Raw genomic sequence first — 17,959 nt, 5'->3', positions numbered from 1 at the left:
AGAATGTACTACTAGCATTGTAGGTAATTTCAAAAATAACCCTTGAAACAGCCCACAGTTGGTATAATATGCAACACTATGATTCTGAGGTGTTGAATCTTAAATCAGTTTTTCTCATATTTTATTGTCAACCCTGCTGTAAATACAGTTAAACAAGAAACAGTGAAATTGTTCCAGGATAATGAAAATCAAACACAAATATGGTGATCAATGCTGCTGCTCTGCTGGCACTAGCTTGACTTGATGCCAGTTTTTAACATGAAAATACATCAAGACATAAAAGAAGAACCTTTAGAAGACTTAATCCACAAATGTACAGTCCCAGCAGACTGATCTGCTCCTATGAATCAGCTGTTTGGTCGGATCTGTTGCATATGAGTTTTGCTGCCAGTGATCCGTATGTTGAAGTCTTCGCCTCAGGCTGCACAGTGTCCGTGTGCCTTCTCCCTGTGAACACAGACAGCTTCAGTTAACACTTTTTTAGTCAATCCACTGCCTGCACACTTCTACAGTAACTGCTACTGACACCATAATACATAAGAACGGGTCAACACATATTATACACACTGATTGTAAAGTAAGCTTATCAGAAACGTACCAGGGATTTTATCCATCGCAATAAAGTTTCGATCTTGCTGCTTTATTTTTGGCCTGTTTCTGGCTATCAGGAAAACTCCAAGGAAGGACAGAAGACAACTGGAAGAGATTAAAGTGAGACATGATACCCTGTTCTCATAATTACCACATATCAAGTGACATTTCTCAGTGTTTAAGAATACGTACCCAAATAGAAACATAAAAATGTTAAGTAAAGCCAAGTCTTCAAACTCCTGGTAAAATATTATTCCTGCATAAAAAGAAAGGACATTTCAGATTTCATAGAAAAACAGACTATATAGATTATCTCACATGCTTTGTTTGCCCAGCAAATCCTAAACACAAATCATCCAGGACCAATCAAGGAAAGTCTGTGATTATGAATTGGACAGTTTAATTCTAGCAAGGATAGTCAAGAAGGCAGATTTATTTTGAAAAACTTAAAAAAAAACTGTCTCCAAAAGTAAGTGTAGTACCCACAGAGGATCCCAGTCCCCTGAAAAACCACCCTCATAACTTCCCTCTCTCTCTTCATCTCCCTCTATCCCTCTTTCCAACCCCAACAACATCTCAGCAGATGTGTGTCTAACATGAGTCTGGTCCTGCTCGAGGTTTCTGCCTGTTAAAGGAAGTTTGTCCTTGCCACTGTAACTTGCTAAATGCTGCAAAGTGCTCTGCTCATGGTGGATTAAGATGAGATCAGACTGAGTTCTGTCTGTAAGATGGGACTGGATCTTATCCTGTCTTGATGTTGGGTCTTTGTTAATAATTGAACATTGAGTACGGTCTAGACCCGCTCTGTTTGGAAAGAGTCTTCAGGTAACGTTTGTTGGGATTTGATGCGATATAAATAAAGATTGATTGATTGATTAGAGTTAACATACCTGCGACGATGGCACTTGCGGTAAAAAATACAAAGTTGACAGGAACTACTTCTGTGGCATCGAACATTTTCATTGCCTGGTTGAGAAATCTATGAAGAGGAGAAAGGAAGTTTAAAGAGATATGTTAAGCATGCCTTTGGTTATAAAGACATTATGTAGCAGCCTTTTCCACACTTTACTAAGTGCACTGCAGGTATAATGTCACAATGCACAATAATGATTCCCCATGCTTGCTTAGGAACTGGAAAGCAAACCTTTTTGTGTGGCGAACATGAGAGATTATAGCTGTAAAAAGAAAGGAGGTACATCAAAGTAGAAAGAAGACCTTGACTAACTTGATCTGGAAGGCACAGGAGGCAACCATGATGACAAGCATGACATAAAAGATGGGGTAGACGAGCTGCAGCTGGCCTTTCACTGTCTCAGTGATCATCCCTGACACAGCTTTGACTGAGATCACTGTTAGAGAGGCTGCAGGAACACAGAAGAAGAATACATGTGGGGGTTTTTAATTGCTTACTTGTATGTTTCAGTAGATTATGTCACTCCTCCTGCTTCACTTAGCTGCTACCTAAACTGATACAGAGACTGGCTCCTCTTTTGGTAGTCAGGCAACAGAAAATTCTGAGTGAGCTTGTTTAATTAAAAAATCATCAGCGGGACGTCTCCCATTTGTTCCTACCCAGCAGGGCGACCAGCAGCATGACAATCACAATGTGCTTCACTTTCCTCCTCTTGTACAGATAGAGCAGAATGCAAAAGAGGACAATTTCTACAAACTGTTGAGAGAAAAAGATTGCACAAATCATTAGTGCACTTCTTTGACCTGGGTAGTTCATCTAAAGTCACAATCTGTAGCACTGTTACTGCCCAACACTGACCGAGGTTCAACACTGTGACAGTAAGAACAAAAACATTAGAGCCAAAAATTGAAGCAACATCATCTACTTACACACATTTATATTACTAGATCTGGGCCACAGAGTTTTAAAAAGCTACATACCATGTAGAGCAAAAAGTGCCAGCTCATAGCGTAGTACTGGACCAGTTGAGCTGTGATGTTTGTGGAGGTGTGAGGAGCAAAGGTCACCAGAACATATGTTCCTGTTATTGCCAGGGTGCCACCTATGACATCAGGAGAGGTGAGAGTGGATAGATTGAGGTTTGAGGGATTTATTGACTTTTCATTTATCTTGAATTGGAACAATTGCTGTTGCTGCGTAGTCAAAATAAAAGTTGACTAAACTGAAACTATGCATTTAAACATGTCAATAAATAATACACAGAGAATAAATCATCGTATTAAAATACTGCATATTTGGATTTAGAGAATTTCAGCCCAACATTCTCAATCCACAAATTCACAGCTGTAGATCGTGTACAGACTATTTAATACATTTATACAGACAAAGAAAGTGAGAGAGAGAAATTGAAAGAACATTTTATCCTCTGGGACTGTGTGAGTATTCCTGCTTACCAACAATGTCAGATGGCCGCACCGTCTCCTTGAGGAAAACCACAGATATGATGGCACTGGCTGCAAATTAAAAACATATTTCTGTTAGTTTAACCACCAACAAAACCTAGCGTAACCATTACTCTGTCAATTAATTATTATCTGAAATACAGCATGTCTGTCCTCAGACAATAGTTTGAAGACAATCAGATCCAGCAAGAATTTGTAGATTGAAAAATCCTGATTTTTGTTCTTGTTCACAAAAATATATTGATCAGTGCTTGGCTCTTGAAAAATAAAAACATAATCTGTGTTAAGGCATTTTTTTGTCAATCTTTTAATTAGGTTTGGTCTCTCGTAAGGTCAGACACTTCACTGAATATTTTGTAAAGATAATAGCATCAGCTGCGTAGTAAACAGACTACAGTTGTTGCTGTATTCATGGATAAGGAGTGATCCGATTTTACATTTTATGTATATACCATAATATTCAGGTACACACACAATGAAGCACTCAGTAATGTACACAGCAAGGTTGAGCTAATATATATTATAAGAAAGTTCACATATATGGACAAAATACTTGACATGGTCTGTAGACCAGCCTTGAAGCATAAAAAAATTAATTAAATTAATTGAGACCACATAACCACATCATTAAGTTAAAGCTATTATTGTCCTCTCTACCATCCACTCTTTTAATATCAAACCTCATCTCTTCTATCCACCCAACCATTTGCCTTTTTTTTTCTTCACCCATTGCCCTCGGCTGTTAGCACCCCCCCATCCTTGAGCCTCCACAAAGGGCGATCTGGGTGCCAAGCTTTGACTACAGGTGTGAATGCTCATGAATGCTGAGATCTGGTCAGTTCACACACAGAGAGGTGATATGGGAGGCATTTGGCTGCATTGGTCTGACAGTGAGTTCGCTCATGTCTCCTGGGCCATAATAAGAACTGTCTCCTTTACCTTTACTCTCCAAGGGAACAGTCACGTGGAGTAACAGACCATCTTGCAGGACTGTTTTTTAATTGGGCTTCCGTGCATGTCTTTGCTCTGCTGAGTTTCATGAAAAGCATGTTTTTTTATCATTCTTTATGCTTTTCCGAAATGTCTATATGTTAGAGCTGGATGTACAGAAAATAAGAGATATGCTGATTTAATGTTTGTCTAATTTATTCAGTGAGAAAGACTGGATTTCATCTTTCAGTCTGAGACAATCCCACACTGAGGAGGAAAGAGTAGGAGAAGACATAGGAACAGATGTGATCAGCGAGTTTGTTTAAGTGTTTCATGTTAATGAGAGTAGACGAGCAGATATAACTCCTCTGTGTCTGTCTTTCATGCTCTGTCTGTCACGGAAAAAGTGGCGTGATTGCCAATGCACATACTGATATGATGCACAATCAATGCCTCTAAACGTTGTGGATAACAGGAGGAGAGCCCGGCAAGAAGAAAAGTGGAGACCAAAACTTATAAAAGGGATGTGACAGAAGATATAAAGATTTAACCCCCCAGAAATGTTCAAGAAACAAAAATAGGAAAACAAGGGAAACCAAAGGGGATGGGAAGGTGCTGAGCCACTCCAAGCGTCTCCCCCTAACCTCTAACTGAAGATCAGTGACGAAACCTAAGAAAATGAAAGACCAATAACTAGACTAGCAGTAGTCTCAATTAGCCCAAACTGAAACAGCAACTAAACCCAACAATCTAAAACATGTCGGGGAAAAAGAGCCTGCTTGGGGAAAAAGAAGAGCCAGCCTCAACCCCCTCTGCCTCTCTAAATCCCTTCCTCCTAGCTCAGTGCTAATATCAGAGGAGTGCTAACTACTAATATCACTCAGGTGTGCAGCAGGCAGAGGGAGGAGGGAGACCAGAGAGAGAGAGAGACATGAGCTGTAGATAACAAACTTCACTTCAGTCTGCCACCTGCTCCGCTCTGTTGCTTGAACAGCACGTCAGAGAAAGTGAAGCATGACAGCAAAAAAGTGATCATAATTTAATGTTTTCTGAAGTGTAATGAAGGCGGATAGGGATCTGTGCAAACGTGCATCTGCAGCTCTAAAGTCAGATCCCATTACATGTGGTCACTGGCCTTTGTCAATGCAAGGTGTGAACGTTCCTACTTCAAGCTGGACACAGGTGTACTGATTCAAAACGCCACACGTTGAAGTGATGTGTGAACAGCCTCTAAGCTTCACTATTCGCAGAAAAGGTCAGGGTTTAACATTAAATTCCAGGGTCTGCATGTATTTGTTTGTGTCTGAGTCCATGCAGGATGAGGGATCGGGTCATGGTAGAGAGCAACCTGCACATTTTGTCCTTCAGCTCTATTCAACAGCTTTAAGGGCACGCCTTGGCCTTACTGCTCTCTACAGGTTACTATGTTGTTGTCCTGTTATGTGATTTTGTTCAATATTTCATTTAAACCTCTCCCCTGCTTTTGAGATGTGAGAGTCATTAATACAAATGACTCACTACCAGCTCCAGCGTGGTGAGTTATGTGTGGGGGGAATTAAACCTCTTTAATAATTAACTTGTGTTAAGAGTGTTTACCCATCAGGCAGGCTTTGTTTTTATTTGCTGATAAAAATGTCTTACTTCATGACAGGTTCACCTGAAAACAATGGTTTTGAAGGTTTTTTTTAGCACCTCCATTGAATAAGGTTAAGACCCACCCATTAGCCTTACCTATCACAGCCACACAGCCCAGCGGGGCTATGAGTGATGCTGGGGCAAAGCCGTAGGCAGCAAAGTTCCCCATCTCTCCGATACCCATGAGAACCACGCCGCTCCACCACATGAGGGAGGTGTAGTAGGGCTTAGAGCAACGCTGAGCCTGGCGGACGTGCGCATATTTCTGTCAGGAGGAGAGGGGCACATAAAACACAGATACCTCTACAGCTGTTAACATGCAAATATATGACCTTAGTACAACAAAGTAAAATTATTTAAGGTATAATATATCATTTAAGAGGCTTTAACAAAACTCTAAAGCCGCCATGGCATGCACTGCTGCTCAGTATTCAATCTGAAGGATGTCCCGAATAAGAAATTCAGTAAGGTGCATGGTACAGGGCAAACAAAAATACTAACTTCATATTTTCCTAGCAGCTACAAATATGGTTATTAGCTCTTTACTAAACTTTTAACTCTGAGTGTGTAGAAACTGCAAAAAGAGAGTGCAAACAGTCCAAATTAATTTCTTGAGGAGCCGAATAGTGAGTCTTTACAGGCAGGGTGTGTCTGTCAGTGTCTGCAGTACAGTTGGACTGCACAGCTACCTACCTGAATGTTGAGAGAAATGCTGATGAGGACATTCCCGCATATGGAGATGATGATTCCCAGAAGATAGGTCTGTGGGAACGAGAGGTAAAAAAGGCACACGGGTTAGTGACACTCTGGATCTAAAAGCCTTGATTTCCTTGCAAATCTCCCTCCAGCTTTCACATCTATCTCATGACACACACAGAGATCTTCGTTCCATTTTTACTGTCTTCAAAAGCAAAGCTATGTGTTAATGTCCTCCTGTGTAACAGAGGCTGTAATAGAGTTTCAAAATATAAAGTTTTCAACAGCTATGCAGAAATTACAGAAATATTTGATACCTAGAATAGTGCTTTGGTGGAGTTTGTTAGAATTAGCTAACACCATGATAGAGCTGACGTGTCTGCTGTTGTTTAGCCGAGTTTTTGTTCTGGTTGCTGAGTCAGTAAATTCAATATGGTGACAGCTACTTAAACTTCAAATGCCTCCTCAGAAACAAATTGGGTGACGTCACTGAGACCACGTTCATGTTTTGTACAGTCTATGGTTCACACAGATTACCTGTTGTGGTTATAGTATATCAAGTGATGCAGCTGATGATTACTGTACAAAGATCAGACATACACAGGAAAAGATAAACAGTAGGAGGCGGGGTGTGATACGCCCCTGTGTTTGTGAACACACCATAAAATACTTAGCAGTAGGAGAGGGCTAAATCACCCTATCTCCACCTCCCTGCCACAGGTATAGCATCATCTGTGGGAGACCCAGGATATGTGTGTATGTGTGTAGGAACAAATAGCAAATATACAGAGGACAGTGTGGGAGAGAGTAAGTGAGAAAAGAGAGGGAGAGAAGCAAACAGAGAGACAGACTAATGGAGTTTTCCTGTCACAGGAAGAACAAACAAAGCAGTCAAGGAAGGGAAAGCTGGGAGTGTCGTTGGCTCACTCATCAAACATTACACAGTTTACTCAAGAGAAACCGAGAGATGTCACACCACTCAGCTCCCTGTACTCCTCCTCTCTCAGTGATGCATTACACAGCATGTACTCCTATATGTACTTGAGAACTACTTTCTGGTTAATCAGCATCAGCTATTTATGTTTACATGTGACATAACACACTATATAAAGTGTGCACATGTCAAGTGTCATTATTTTCCACCTGAAGCAGCCGTAATTTTTACGCCCTCTACCGATGTACGCATCCGTGCACATGTCGGTTTAAACATGAGGTGTGGTCAGGCACACTGTTAGCTTTTATGAGGAGGCAGAAGAGGGACTGTGTCATAGACCAACAAAAGAGGGTCTAAAGTAAAATAACATGGGTGCATAGGTGAATTCAGAATCCACTACTCAGAGATGCACAGCAGCTCTCCCACTTCTCAGTTAAATATCAGTGCAAATGAAAGTGGTTATTCTTAACTTTTTTCTTGAGTAGCTAAGAAAACCTCTGCAGCAGATGTTGCAGCCAGAAAAACAATAAGTCACAACCCTCACCGCTACCTCTTACACACCTGTTCAACCTCAGTGAGACTCCTGTTTCAGTCCCGTACAGGCCAAAAGCTCCAAATCAATAACAAATGAGGACCTGCAGTACGTTCAAAACCTCTGAAGGACCATACCATTATGTGTACTTCTTATACTTATTTTATATTAGGATTAATTACCACTTCTTTTGTTTTATTTAAGTACACTTTCAGTGCAGATCTTTCACTTCAAAAATGTTTGGAAACAGTGTTGTTGCTTTAAGTGCATATGTGTGTGTATGTGTGTGTGTGTGTGTGTGTGTGTGTGTGTGTGTGTGTGTGTGTGTGTGTGTGTGTGTGTGTGTGTGTGTGTGTGTGTGTGTGTGTGTGTGTGTGTGTGTGAGAGAGAGAGAGAGTGTTTGAGGAAGTCTATGTGAGAGATCAATTGAGATTATTGATTAAGATTGTTTTATTCTAAAAGTCTTAAAAGGACTAACTATGTCACTATGTGTTTATAATTTACTGCATTATTATTGAAGCTGTTGATGGTGAAGATTGGATGCACTGCATGATCTAGCCCACAGGGTAGTGCCTGTGAGTCGGAGCAGGTGGAACAAGCACAAGGAAGTTTGTATAGAAGAAGAGTTGTTGTTTCTTTGTTTTGTGAAAAAGAGCTATCAAGAAATCTGTAGTAGGAAAAAGGACAGAAAGAATTCAGAGACAGTAATCTGTCTGTGTTAAATATATAAATGAGTTCGGACAAGTTAAACACTCCAATGTCCACTTGTGTTTCTGGCTGCAACATCTGCTGTTGAGAGTTTCCTATCTAGACACCTAATCACTTTTTTTTTGTTACAAAGGTGGAATTAAACCAAGACAAAATCCAGAATAAGAGACTAAGTTGGAAACCTGTTGTCTGGAAGTAAAACAAAAACAGAAGCAACAGATCTTAAACAAGTTTTAAAGCTAACAGAGGGACTGACATCACTGATAGTCCGCCTCTTTGTTATGACATTGACCTATCGACAGATAAACAGCATGCTCCTTTGTCTCCTCTGACAATGAGGGTCTGTTCCTTCTTGAAATGGGAAAAAAGCTGTGAAGCTGTTTGGATTTGAAGTGTGGTGTAGAAATAACACGAGTCGAACAACTGTATGACTAAAAGAACATTAGATTTAGGACATCACTCATTTGTTTGGGTTTTCAGTTTACCTGTAAATCTTTTCAGTTAAACCATACTTAAATTATCGGCAAAGTTGCCATTATTTTTTTGGGGCACAATGATATAAATGTTACATTTATCATCTGGGGAACTGCACAATATGAACCATCACCTGCTCTACAGACATAATTGTTGTGCAGACTTACAAAGTGTTGTTCAGAACAAAACATTCACTCAGAAAGTCTCCACATCTTTTATTTGCAGCTGCACAAACTTTCTCAGACAGACAATTATCGCCCACCGTATGCTAAGGATGTTCTCTGGAATCTCGGCCAGCATCGGACAGAGAAAGGAGCCGGGACCATGAGCCTGCTGTTCACCACTCTTACAGTAGATCTATTCTCTCACAACCCACCACTGAGCCATTAGTCATTATTCACGCCTCTCATCCCTCCTCTGTTGCGCTGTACGTCTCTCTATGCCCCCCCTGTCCCTTGGTATTGTCAAAAGAAGAAACATGACAGGATGTGAGATAGACACGGAAAGAAAAGTGAGCTTCAGGAAAATATGTGTTTGTGTAAAAGTGGGAGAGCAAAGGATTGATGAATACATAATAGGAGAGAGACTTTGGCAGATAACATGTTCAATTTAAAAAAAACTTTGCTCCTAAGAGTTTGCTCATAAAGCTTTGGAGGCTACCATATTCTGGCTTCCAAGTTTGTTTGTTTGTTTGTTTGTTTGTTTGTCTTTGACCAACTCAAACAACTCTTAGAAATAATGCGAGTAGCACTTAGTGTGTAACTTCCTGCTCCAAATAGGAATATAGATTATGAAGTTGCTGCAAAGTAAAAAAAAAATAAAGGCAGATCAAAATCATCAAAACTTTTCTAATTTATCTGAGTGAAACCGAAAAGCTGAACCAGTTAGACCAGTCTTCCTTTTATACATCCATACATCCATCCATACATCCATCCATACATAAAGTAAGTATATTACTATTTTTCTCCTGTTATCTTTGATGCAATGATCTTCGTTTGTGTTTAAATTATCTACAGATGTTGATATTAAACTATATTTTTACTTTTTCCCACACTAAGGAAAAGACTGTAATAGAAGCAAGTTCTTTAAATCATCTAATCAAAGTATAAAAGTGTATTTGTTTTGTATCCCACATGTGTGTTCATGATTTATAGCCTATGCACAAACCTATTCCATAATTCGTCTTAGCCACATTACACAAACCCCGCGAGACACTCACGTAAATGTTCTTTATTTCTTTCCTCTAAGCAAACTCACAAAGTTAAACAAAGGTAGTCCTACCTGGAGTGGATTCTCAAGAATCTCAGCTCGATACGCAGGGGACACATTAAGAGCCGTGATAGGAGGACTTATAGTCTCCATGTTTCCCTTAAGTGAGAAAAAAACACTCTCTACATCACAGCCTTCCCTGTCTTCTCGTCTTCCTTCACTTCTTCACCTCACCCCATTCCATGCATCCACCGTCCTCGCCGCTCAAGTTTATTCTACTTATTCAGAGGGGCAGTGTCGCCAGTGCGCAAGGCGGATCAGGAGTCTGTGCTGGCTGGGAAAACTGGTAATTAAGGAGTTAAAGGCACATCCGGGGTAGCGTATAGTTTTGTGTTGCACAGCCCATGTTTACATGCGCATCGGTGCTTGTGTGATTGTGTGAGGAGCGTGTGCGTGTGTGGGTTTGAAATATCAGTAGCTTGTTTGATGGACAGAAAAAGAGTTATCTGACCAAGGTGTGTCTGCATTTGGGTAGGAAGTACGGCAGAAACCAGAGGGTCAGATCCTTTCCTGGTTCCTGCCTGTGACCATTATACCCAAGAAACAGACCGGGGAGCCCCTGCCCCTTTGCTCCTTATTCAAGTCCGTTATTTAATATTATTTTAAAGGGGCAGGTATGAAGACTTGTTTTTTGCCACTATCAATGAAAACAAGATAACATGCAAGCAATTACACTTTGGATAAAACGAGATGGATGTCACATGATTTCACCTGAGGTCACCTGTTGCATGCCGGATGCAGCTGCACCACACAGAGGGATGAGGGCTTTCATTACAGGAGAGGAAGTTTGTAATGCTGCTGGTGAGTGTTTGCAAAACCATTAATAATAACTTACCAAACAGGCTGCCGAAAATCAAATACGTTTCCTCATCTGTTGCTCCGAAGTCAGAATTAGGTCGAAGTGCGCGCGTCAAGTCAGTTTTACGCACATGTTTGAAGCATAGCTATCGCTTTAAATACCAAAACGTGCACCTAAAACATCATGTAGAGCATGCAACTGACTTGACACTGGAACCCTATTCGATTTCGGAGGAAAAAGGGACACATGCACTTGTGCAGTTTTAATCATTTCCTTCTTTTCTACTGTTTGGAGACAATTGGAAAGAAAGAACACAATGCAGGGGAGAGAGTCAGAGAAGGAAAAAGGAAGAGGCAGAGAGATTACATCTGAGCTGTTCCAGTCTGCTGCACTATGCACCTTAATTCAATCATCAGTGATGATTTAACTCAGCTATTGTGAAAAACTATATATTGGTTACTTTTTCTTTATGTAGTTATAGGATACCACTAGAAATTAAGCATACATAAGCACTGAAGCAGACTTAAAGGCACTATGAGGAGTTTTTCACCAGCTGAGAAACAGACTGAAACCAACATTGATGCCTCTTTATGATCTTCAAAAGCAAACAAAACCATAAACAACAACACTGATACCTTCTCTGTTGTCATTTTTAATGCCATAAACCACTCAGAGGGGGTAGGTGTCAGAGACCACATGATTGACATTTGCCTTTAGAAACATCCTTTTTCGGCTGTTTTCATGGCACATAATCACATTAAGTGTTAAATCTGGCTGTTAAAATACAGCAGGGTGAGGTTTTTGTTGAAAACACTACTTTTGCATGTACAGAACAAGAGATAAGCGGTATCATTTTGTCCACAATGGGGCACCAAAATTGACATAAATCAAAAGTTCCTCACAGCAGCTTTAAGGCATGTCATTACTGTGTCCCCTTAAAATAGTGTCATTTATGCACAATTTTGATAATACTGAATGTAACTGTGGTGTTTCTGACAACAGTTTGGGTTAAACAGTTGAAAAAAAAAATCTCCAGGTGATTTGGTAGTTTGGAGATCAGTAAAACTTACTTTGTGATCAAAAGTGTTCAAAATTTAAAAAGGATTTTAATTAATAGGATTTCATTTAAAACATGTAATGGCATGCCCATCAAAAAGCATTCTCTAAATATAGAATAATTCATTAAAGCAGCTGAAGATGCTGCCCTCTACAGGTTGAAACAGGCTACTGCAAGTTATTTTTTTTATTGGCTGATCTTGTGGCTGGTGACAAATGTGGTGCAGGCTTTCATCACCAAACCCTGTACTTCCATCAGCTGGTTCGGCAAACTGTTGGGAGTCAAGTGGACTCTGAGAATTGCAACTTTGACTTGAGTAATATTGTAGTGTTGCTGTGTTTATTAGGATTGTTCTGCTAGCTTTAGGTTGTTTTGGTGTAGATTTTAGAGTTGCAAGTTTACGGAATTTAGGAAGTAAATTAGCAGTTTCTGCCATTAGCTTGGTTGTTGTATTATTCTAATACTGCAATAGCACCTCCTCTCCGAGGAAGACACTCCCTCCCTCTCTGAATACCTTAGAAAAATAGTCAGTGTTGCTCTGAAAAAAGTTAAATGGGCATACGTAGGCGGCGAGCTAACCAAGGCAAACATTCTGGCTTAGGATTTCACACACATCCTTGTATATTGTATAAAAAAGGTTGTCATGTCTTCCTTACACAACAGAAGAATGAAGCTTTGGTATTTCTCTATAAGGCCATACTCCATGATCTGCCGTCTTATTTATGGTCTTCATTGACACTTAAAGTTGTCAGTGGCTGTAATCTTCGGTCCCATGGCCACTTCTCTCTGTCATTCCTCAGATTCGCTCTATTTTTGGTGAAAGTGCTTTTAATGTTTTTGCTCCCTCATCCTGGTCTGAGCTTTAAGCTCACCTAAAACTGGATTGTTTAATTTGTTTGGAGGATTTTAAAACCAGGATTAAGAATAATCTGATCAGATTGTGCCCTTGTTTAACTGCTTAACACTGCTAATTTATTAATTGACGTAATAGTTATGTGTTGTTGTTTTGTCTTGCTCTCTTTATGAAACTTTTTGTGCTGCTGTCTTGGCTCCCTCGTAAAAGAGACTCTGTATCTCAATGGGAATATTCATGGTCAAATAAAATTAGCGAGCTACCATAAATTAACAATCACTTCACCTGATCTCTGCTACAAGCACATTCACTATTCGAAACTAGGGCCTCCATGTGTGTGTGTGTGTGTCAAACTCACTGAATAAAGATCACACTGACTTATCATAAGTTGAGCATCATGACGTAATGATACATCCCACATTAATTCAAACATTGAATAATAATGAGTCATGCATTACTTAATCATTTATTATGTATAAATGTGTTCCCTTGTTACTAAAAACACTGCAAACTTGCAAGGGTTATTTACTACATCACAAATTGGGGGAGGCACAATTTTAACCAACTAAAGAAAGAGGCTACATGTGCTCAGGTTAGAGGAGCACTAATCATGGCTGATGGAGTACCCCTTTAAGTGATGCCATTTTTATCCTTTTATAATCAAATGGAACTGTATGGTATGATCACATTTCATGGTATAACAATAGAGATTTAAAATATATCATACTGTCAGTATTAAGCCCACAGATCTGAGGTATTTGAGGAGAAGCTGTTGTTGCACAGTGACACTTGAAACGCATCATAGTTTATAGTTGCCAGACGTACGCCCAGTGCTCGTGCTGCTTTGGGAGGGTTGGTAGGTGAGGTGCGGTGAGGTGCTTCCCTTGTATCACCGTGATGCTGAGATCTCTTTGGGAGGGCGGTGCAGAGGGGGAGCTACGTGTTGCTGCGCAGCAACAGACAGAAAGAAGAAAGGGGATAGACGGAAGAGTCTCCTTGCAGAAGCAAAGGAACGCACGGCTCATCTTTGGCTCTTATGATCTACTGTTATAGATGTAACGAATAATACATGTAGCAGAAGGAGAGATGAAAGAGGAGTGTAGGACTGCAGCTTCAAGGAGTGCTTCGGGTAGGTCTTATTAGGAGGAGGGGACGTCAATTTATCTGCCTGTGGAAAAAAATCCCTTTGTAAGGATCGTCAGTTTATTTCAGTCTGCTGGAAACATCGTATTTGCGCCGACTCGCAGCGGGCATCCTCCTCTTCTTCGTGCCGACTCCCTATGGAGGATTCCTCCTACCTTCAGAAGACGAACCTGCTTGGATTCCAGGGGTAAGCCAGGTCTTTGCATCTGACGTAGTGTCAGAACTTGGCCGTATGACTGCAACATGCTATGGATGAACTTGATGACAGAGTTCTCCTGACAGACGTGGGTGATTTAGACACGCGCTGAAGTAAGTAGGGGAGACCGGGGTTGGGGTCGCTTTTTCTCGTGCAGATTTCTAATGGTCAATGCATCATGTAGCAGTCATTCCCAAACCAGAAGGAAGCATTCACTCTTACAAGTTATTTTAACAGCAAGTGTTTAATCATCAAATACACCAAATGTGTTTAACCATGCATTTTACATTTCCTTGTCAATATTATTTAATACAATTTAATATAAAAAAGTGATTTCAGATAACGATTTTGTTGCTTAAACTAGAGATTGCTAAAGAAAACTTTCCATCTATTCAGTGCTTATGCTTATTTTTTGAAAATGAACCTCTTGAATTAAGTAAATGAAAGTATTTAGTGCTGCAAAAGGTAACCAAGGTTAAAAAAGTGCATTCGATTGCTTTAAAGATATACTTAAAGTTCACAAGGTATGTATTAAGTACATTTTGTATTCTGGAAGTCTGCATTAAAAGAGATTAAAGGTACATTCTTCTGTATTTCAACATAATTTAAAATAATTGTGTAAATAAAATATGTTTGATATACTTTTAAGAGATATGCTAAAATGTAATCATATAACAAGCTTCATAGCAGTGTATTTACTTAAAACATATTTATTTAACTCTTACTTAAATTACCATTCACTTAACTTAATATAAGTACATTATTGGATAAACTTCTTTAATTGTAATATGCATATACAGACACATTTGCTATACATTATTGGAAATGTATATATATGCTTCAATTTTAAATGAATCATGTAAGGCCTTATTTATTACAAACTTATTGTATATTCATGTTTGCTCAATTTGCATAAATACATATCTATGAACTTAAATAAAACATATATAGTCATAAATATCAAAACATGCCAGACATGTTTTACTTCTACAAATAACTCAATGATAAAATGCATTACTCAGAGTCCCGGATATGTTGAAGTCAATCTAAATTTGGATGTAAGTCCTGCTGCTGACGAGGCAAGTAGCCAGTCATAGCTTAGGATTTGGGGTGAATCAGATTTTTGAGGGCAGCATGACCAGAGGTAGCTGAGTGAAAAAGACAGCATTTTCTAACTGTGTGAAGGCCAACCCCCAGAGCAGAGAGAGAACCATCCCCACTGATCTCTTGACTATCAGATTATGCTAGCTACCACACGACCTTAACCACTTGCAAAAAATAAGCTTAATTAAAGCTATCATTTTCCACAACAATGACAACCAACCCGAGACAACCAACCCTGGTCTCGCCTACTCTTTTTCTATGTCTTATTTTCCACTACTCTTTATGTTATTGTCTATCAAGGGAAACTGATCTTCTAAAAGGCCTCGATTGGTCTTTAATTTAAAAAGTATGACAATACTAATTTTGATGTTTTGTTCTAATTCTTCTTTTATTTTTTCTTTAAATGTGTCTGTCTGTTTTGGGTTCACTTTCTGTTTCCATTCGCCCCTCCTCCCTCTCTCTCTCTCAGTGCAATTGTGACTGTTGGCTCTGTCTGTGTTTTCATGCGTCCAGTCATGACAGGTCAGGCCCTCCGAAAACCGCGTGGTGCGGCTCACACAGAAGATAGTGCTGCCATCTGCATCAATGTCGGAGGCTTCAAGAAGCGCCTCCAGTCCGACACCCTCTCTCGGTTCCCTGACACGAGGCTCGCACGTTTACTCCAGTGTCAGACCAAAGAGTCCATTCTGGAGCTGTGCGACGATTACGATGACACAGAGAAAGAGTTTTACTTTGACAGGAACCCTGCGCTCTTCCCCTACGTATTGAATTTCTACAACACAGGCAGGCTGCACGTCATGGCCGAGCTGTGCATCTTCTCATTCAGTCAGGAGATTGAGTACTGGGGCATCAATGAGTTGTTCATTGACTCGTGTTGCAGCAGCGTCTACCACGATAAGAAAATGGACCAGGACAGGAAGGATTGGGATGACAGGAGTGACGAGGGGAGCACCACTTCCTCTTTTGATGAGCTGTTGGTGTTTTACAGTGATGCAAACAAGTTTGATAAACAGCTCCTCGGAAGCACACGGAGGCGTGTTTGGTTAATGCTTGACAACCCTGGTTACTCCGTGGCCAGCCGCATCATCAGCATCCTCTCCATCCTGGTGGTGCTTGGCTCCATCACCAGTATGTGCATGAACAGCATGGCAGAGTACAGTCTGTTAGACAGTGAGGGGCAGCCCACAGAGGACCCCCGTTTCGAGACTGTAGAGCACTTTGGCATTGGCTGGTTCACTCTGGAGCTGGTTGCCAGATTTGCGGTAGCACCAGATGTTCTTCATTTCTTCGAGCATCCGTTGAATTTGATAGACCTGGTGTCCATACTTCCTTTCTACCTGACACTTCTTATAAACCTGGTGGTTGTGAGCAGTCCTGCACTTGCCAACCTTGGACGTGTTGCTCAAGTGCTGAGGCTTATGAGGATTTTCCGCATCCTGAAGCTGGCTCGTCACTCTACGGGGTTGCGCTCCCTCGGGGCCACCCTTAAAAACAGCTACAAGGAAGTGGGCCTGTTGCTTCTCTACCTGGCCGTAGGGGTATCTTTTTTCTCTGTTGTTGCCTACACAGTGGAGAAAGAGGACAGTGAGGATCTCTCCACCATCCCAGCCTGCTGGTGGTGGGCCACTGTCAGCATGACCACCGTCGGGTACGGAGATGTTGTACCAATGTCCATAGCGGGCAAGCTCACCGCCTCAGCATGCATCCTTGCTGGGATCTTAGTTGTTGTGCTTCCAATCACACTTATTTTTAATAAATTCTCTCTCTTCTACAAAAGACAAAAGCAGCTGGAGATCGTAATGCGAAGCTGTGACTTCAATGAGGGGATAAAAGAGGTGCCCTCAGTCAACCTGAGGAACTATTATGCACAGAAAGTCAAATCCCTCATGGTGAGCTTGTCAAACATGAGTCGTAGTTCCCCCAGTGAACACAGCCTGAATGAATCATTACACTGAAACATTTTTAGCAAGTAGAGGCAACACCTGAGGACATGTAGCTGCATGAGTGTCCAGAGTGTTTAAACCTCTGGATGACAGGGCCAGTTTGCCGCTGATGTCTGACCATTTGCAGCTATGTAGCTCGGTGCAATAACCTGTTAATCTTCGTATCAGTAACAACAAGAAAGTGAGCAATTGTTCTGAAGTCTGAATATGATATAACCACATCTACATAGACCAAAGTTTGGCAACATAAGATGAAAAAGACAGAGAAATCTGTTGTTGTTTGCAGTGCTCGGTGGTGTGATGCTGTCGTCGACTCTCCAGCTGTAAATGTTACGATCCACTGTCTGAAAGTAGCTCCAGCTGTATCTCTTTTGAACAGTTTTGATGTGTTAATGTTATCTTGTGACAAGATCCCTCCAGATCTGTTGCTAAAGCAAACTGTATTAAACAAAATACACAACACTGTGTCTGACTGATTGACAGATGAGTCAGCCTGAAAACGAAAGTGGTATTTTTATTGGTGACAAACAAAATACTTTAAAATATCACTGATCTGTGAACATCTAAAAAAGTAATCTCACACTTCATTGATTGTGTTGCAAAGCATCCCTCAAATCTGATGCAAATTCAGAGTGTAGGTTTTGCGATTGATGTTTATTTATGCCTCCATTTGAAAATCTTCACGTAAGAGATGATTAGCTGGCGTGAAAAAAACAACA

General features: G+C 40.5%; 2 protein-coding genes across 5 annotated transcripts; one reads left to right on the top strand and one right to left on the bottom strand.

Moving 5' to 3' along the window:
• Nucleotides 1-104: 104 nt before the first annotated feature.
• Nucleotides 105-11,060, bottom strand: LOC117823322 (NIPA-like protein 2). Of its 2 annotated transcripts, none has more exons than XM_034698472.1 (11): nucleotides 10,981-11,060; nucleotides 6,226-6,294; nucleotides 5,629-5,797; nucleotides 2,959-3,018; nucleotides 2,485-2,606; nucleotides 2,164-2,260; nucleotides 1,817-1,952; nucleotides 1,482-1,570; nucleotides 784-847; nucleotides 599-696; nucleotides 105-447 (listed from the first exon to the last, which is right to left on the bottom strand). In XM_034698472.1, exons 3-11 carry the CDS (start codon nucleotides 5,738-5,740, stop codon nucleotides 341-343), a joined length of 885 nt encoding a protein of 294 aa, XP_034554363.1. In that variant the 5' UTR covers nucleotides 5,741-5,797; nucleotides 6,226-6,294; nucleotides 10,981-11,060; the 3' UTR covers nucleotides 105-340. The 2 variants fall into 2 exon arrangements, with proteins under 2 accessions (XP_034554363.1, XP_034554362.1); XM_034698471.1 differs by lacking the exon at nucleotides 10,981-11,060 and adding an exon at nucleotides 10,158-10,522.
• Nucleotides 10,527-17,705, top strand: LOC117823321 (potassium voltage-gated channel subfamily S member 2-like). 3 transcript variants are annotated; one of them, XM_034698470.1, is made up of 4 exons: nucleotides 10,629-10,946; nucleotides 13,908-13,983; nucleotides 14,067-14,184; nucleotides 15,811-17,705. In XM_034698470.1, exon 4 carries the CDS (start codon nucleotides 15,813-15,815, stop codon nucleotides 17,250-17,252), a length of 1,440 nt encoding a protein of 479 aa, XP_034554361.1. In that variant the 5' UTR covers nucleotides 10,629-10,946; nucleotides 13,908-13,983; nucleotides 14,067-14,184; nucleotides 15,811-15,812; the 3' UTR covers nucleotides 17,253-17,705. The 3 variants fall into 3 exon arrangements, with proteins under 3 accessions (XP_034554360.1, XP_034554359.1, XP_034554361.1); XM_034698468.1 differs by lacking the exon at nucleotides 13,908-13,983 and having other exon boundaries at nucleotides 10,625-10,946; XM_034698469.1 differs by lacking the exons at nucleotides 13,908-13,983; nucleotides 14,067-14,184 and having other exon boundaries at nucleotides 10,527-10,946.
• Nucleotides 17,706-17,959: the final 254 nt, after the last annotated feature.

The sequence above is a fragment of the Notolabrus celidotus genome, chromosome 12, assembly GCF_009762535.1.
Source record: "Notolabrus celidotus isolate fNotCel1 chromosome 12, fNotCel1.pri, whole genome shotgun sequence".
Classification (NCBI taxonomy): Eukaryota; Metazoa; Chordata; class Actinopteri; order Labriformes; family Labridae; genus Notolabrus; species Notolabrus celidotus.
The sequence above is the reverse complement of the archived record's forward strand: the minus strand, read 5'-3'. Positions and strand labels throughout refer to the sequence as shown.

Excerpts from the sequence above, each read along its gene's own strand:
- LOC117823322 (XM_034698471.1), bottom strand. The coding sequence starts at position 10,238 with ATGGAGACTATAAGTCCTCCTATCACGGCTCTTAATGTGTCCCCTGCG. Across the intron at positions 6,295-10,157 it reads TTCTTGAGAATCCACTCCAG|ACCTATCTTCTGGGAATCAT; the intron begins GTAGGACTACCT and ends TCGTTCCCACAG. Across the intron at positions 448-598 it reads TGCGATGGATAAAATCCCTG|GGAGAAGGCACACGGACACT; the intron begins GTACGTTTCTGA and ends CTGTGTTCACAG.
- LOC117823321 (XM_034698469.1), top strand. The coding sequence starts at position 10,805 with ATGCAAGCAATTACACTTTGGATAAAACGAGATGGATGTCACATGATT. Across the intron at positions 10,947-15,810 it reads GGAAGTTTGTAATGCTGCTG|TCATGACAGGTCAGGCCCTC; the intron begins GTGAGTGTTTGC and ends TCATGCGTCCAG.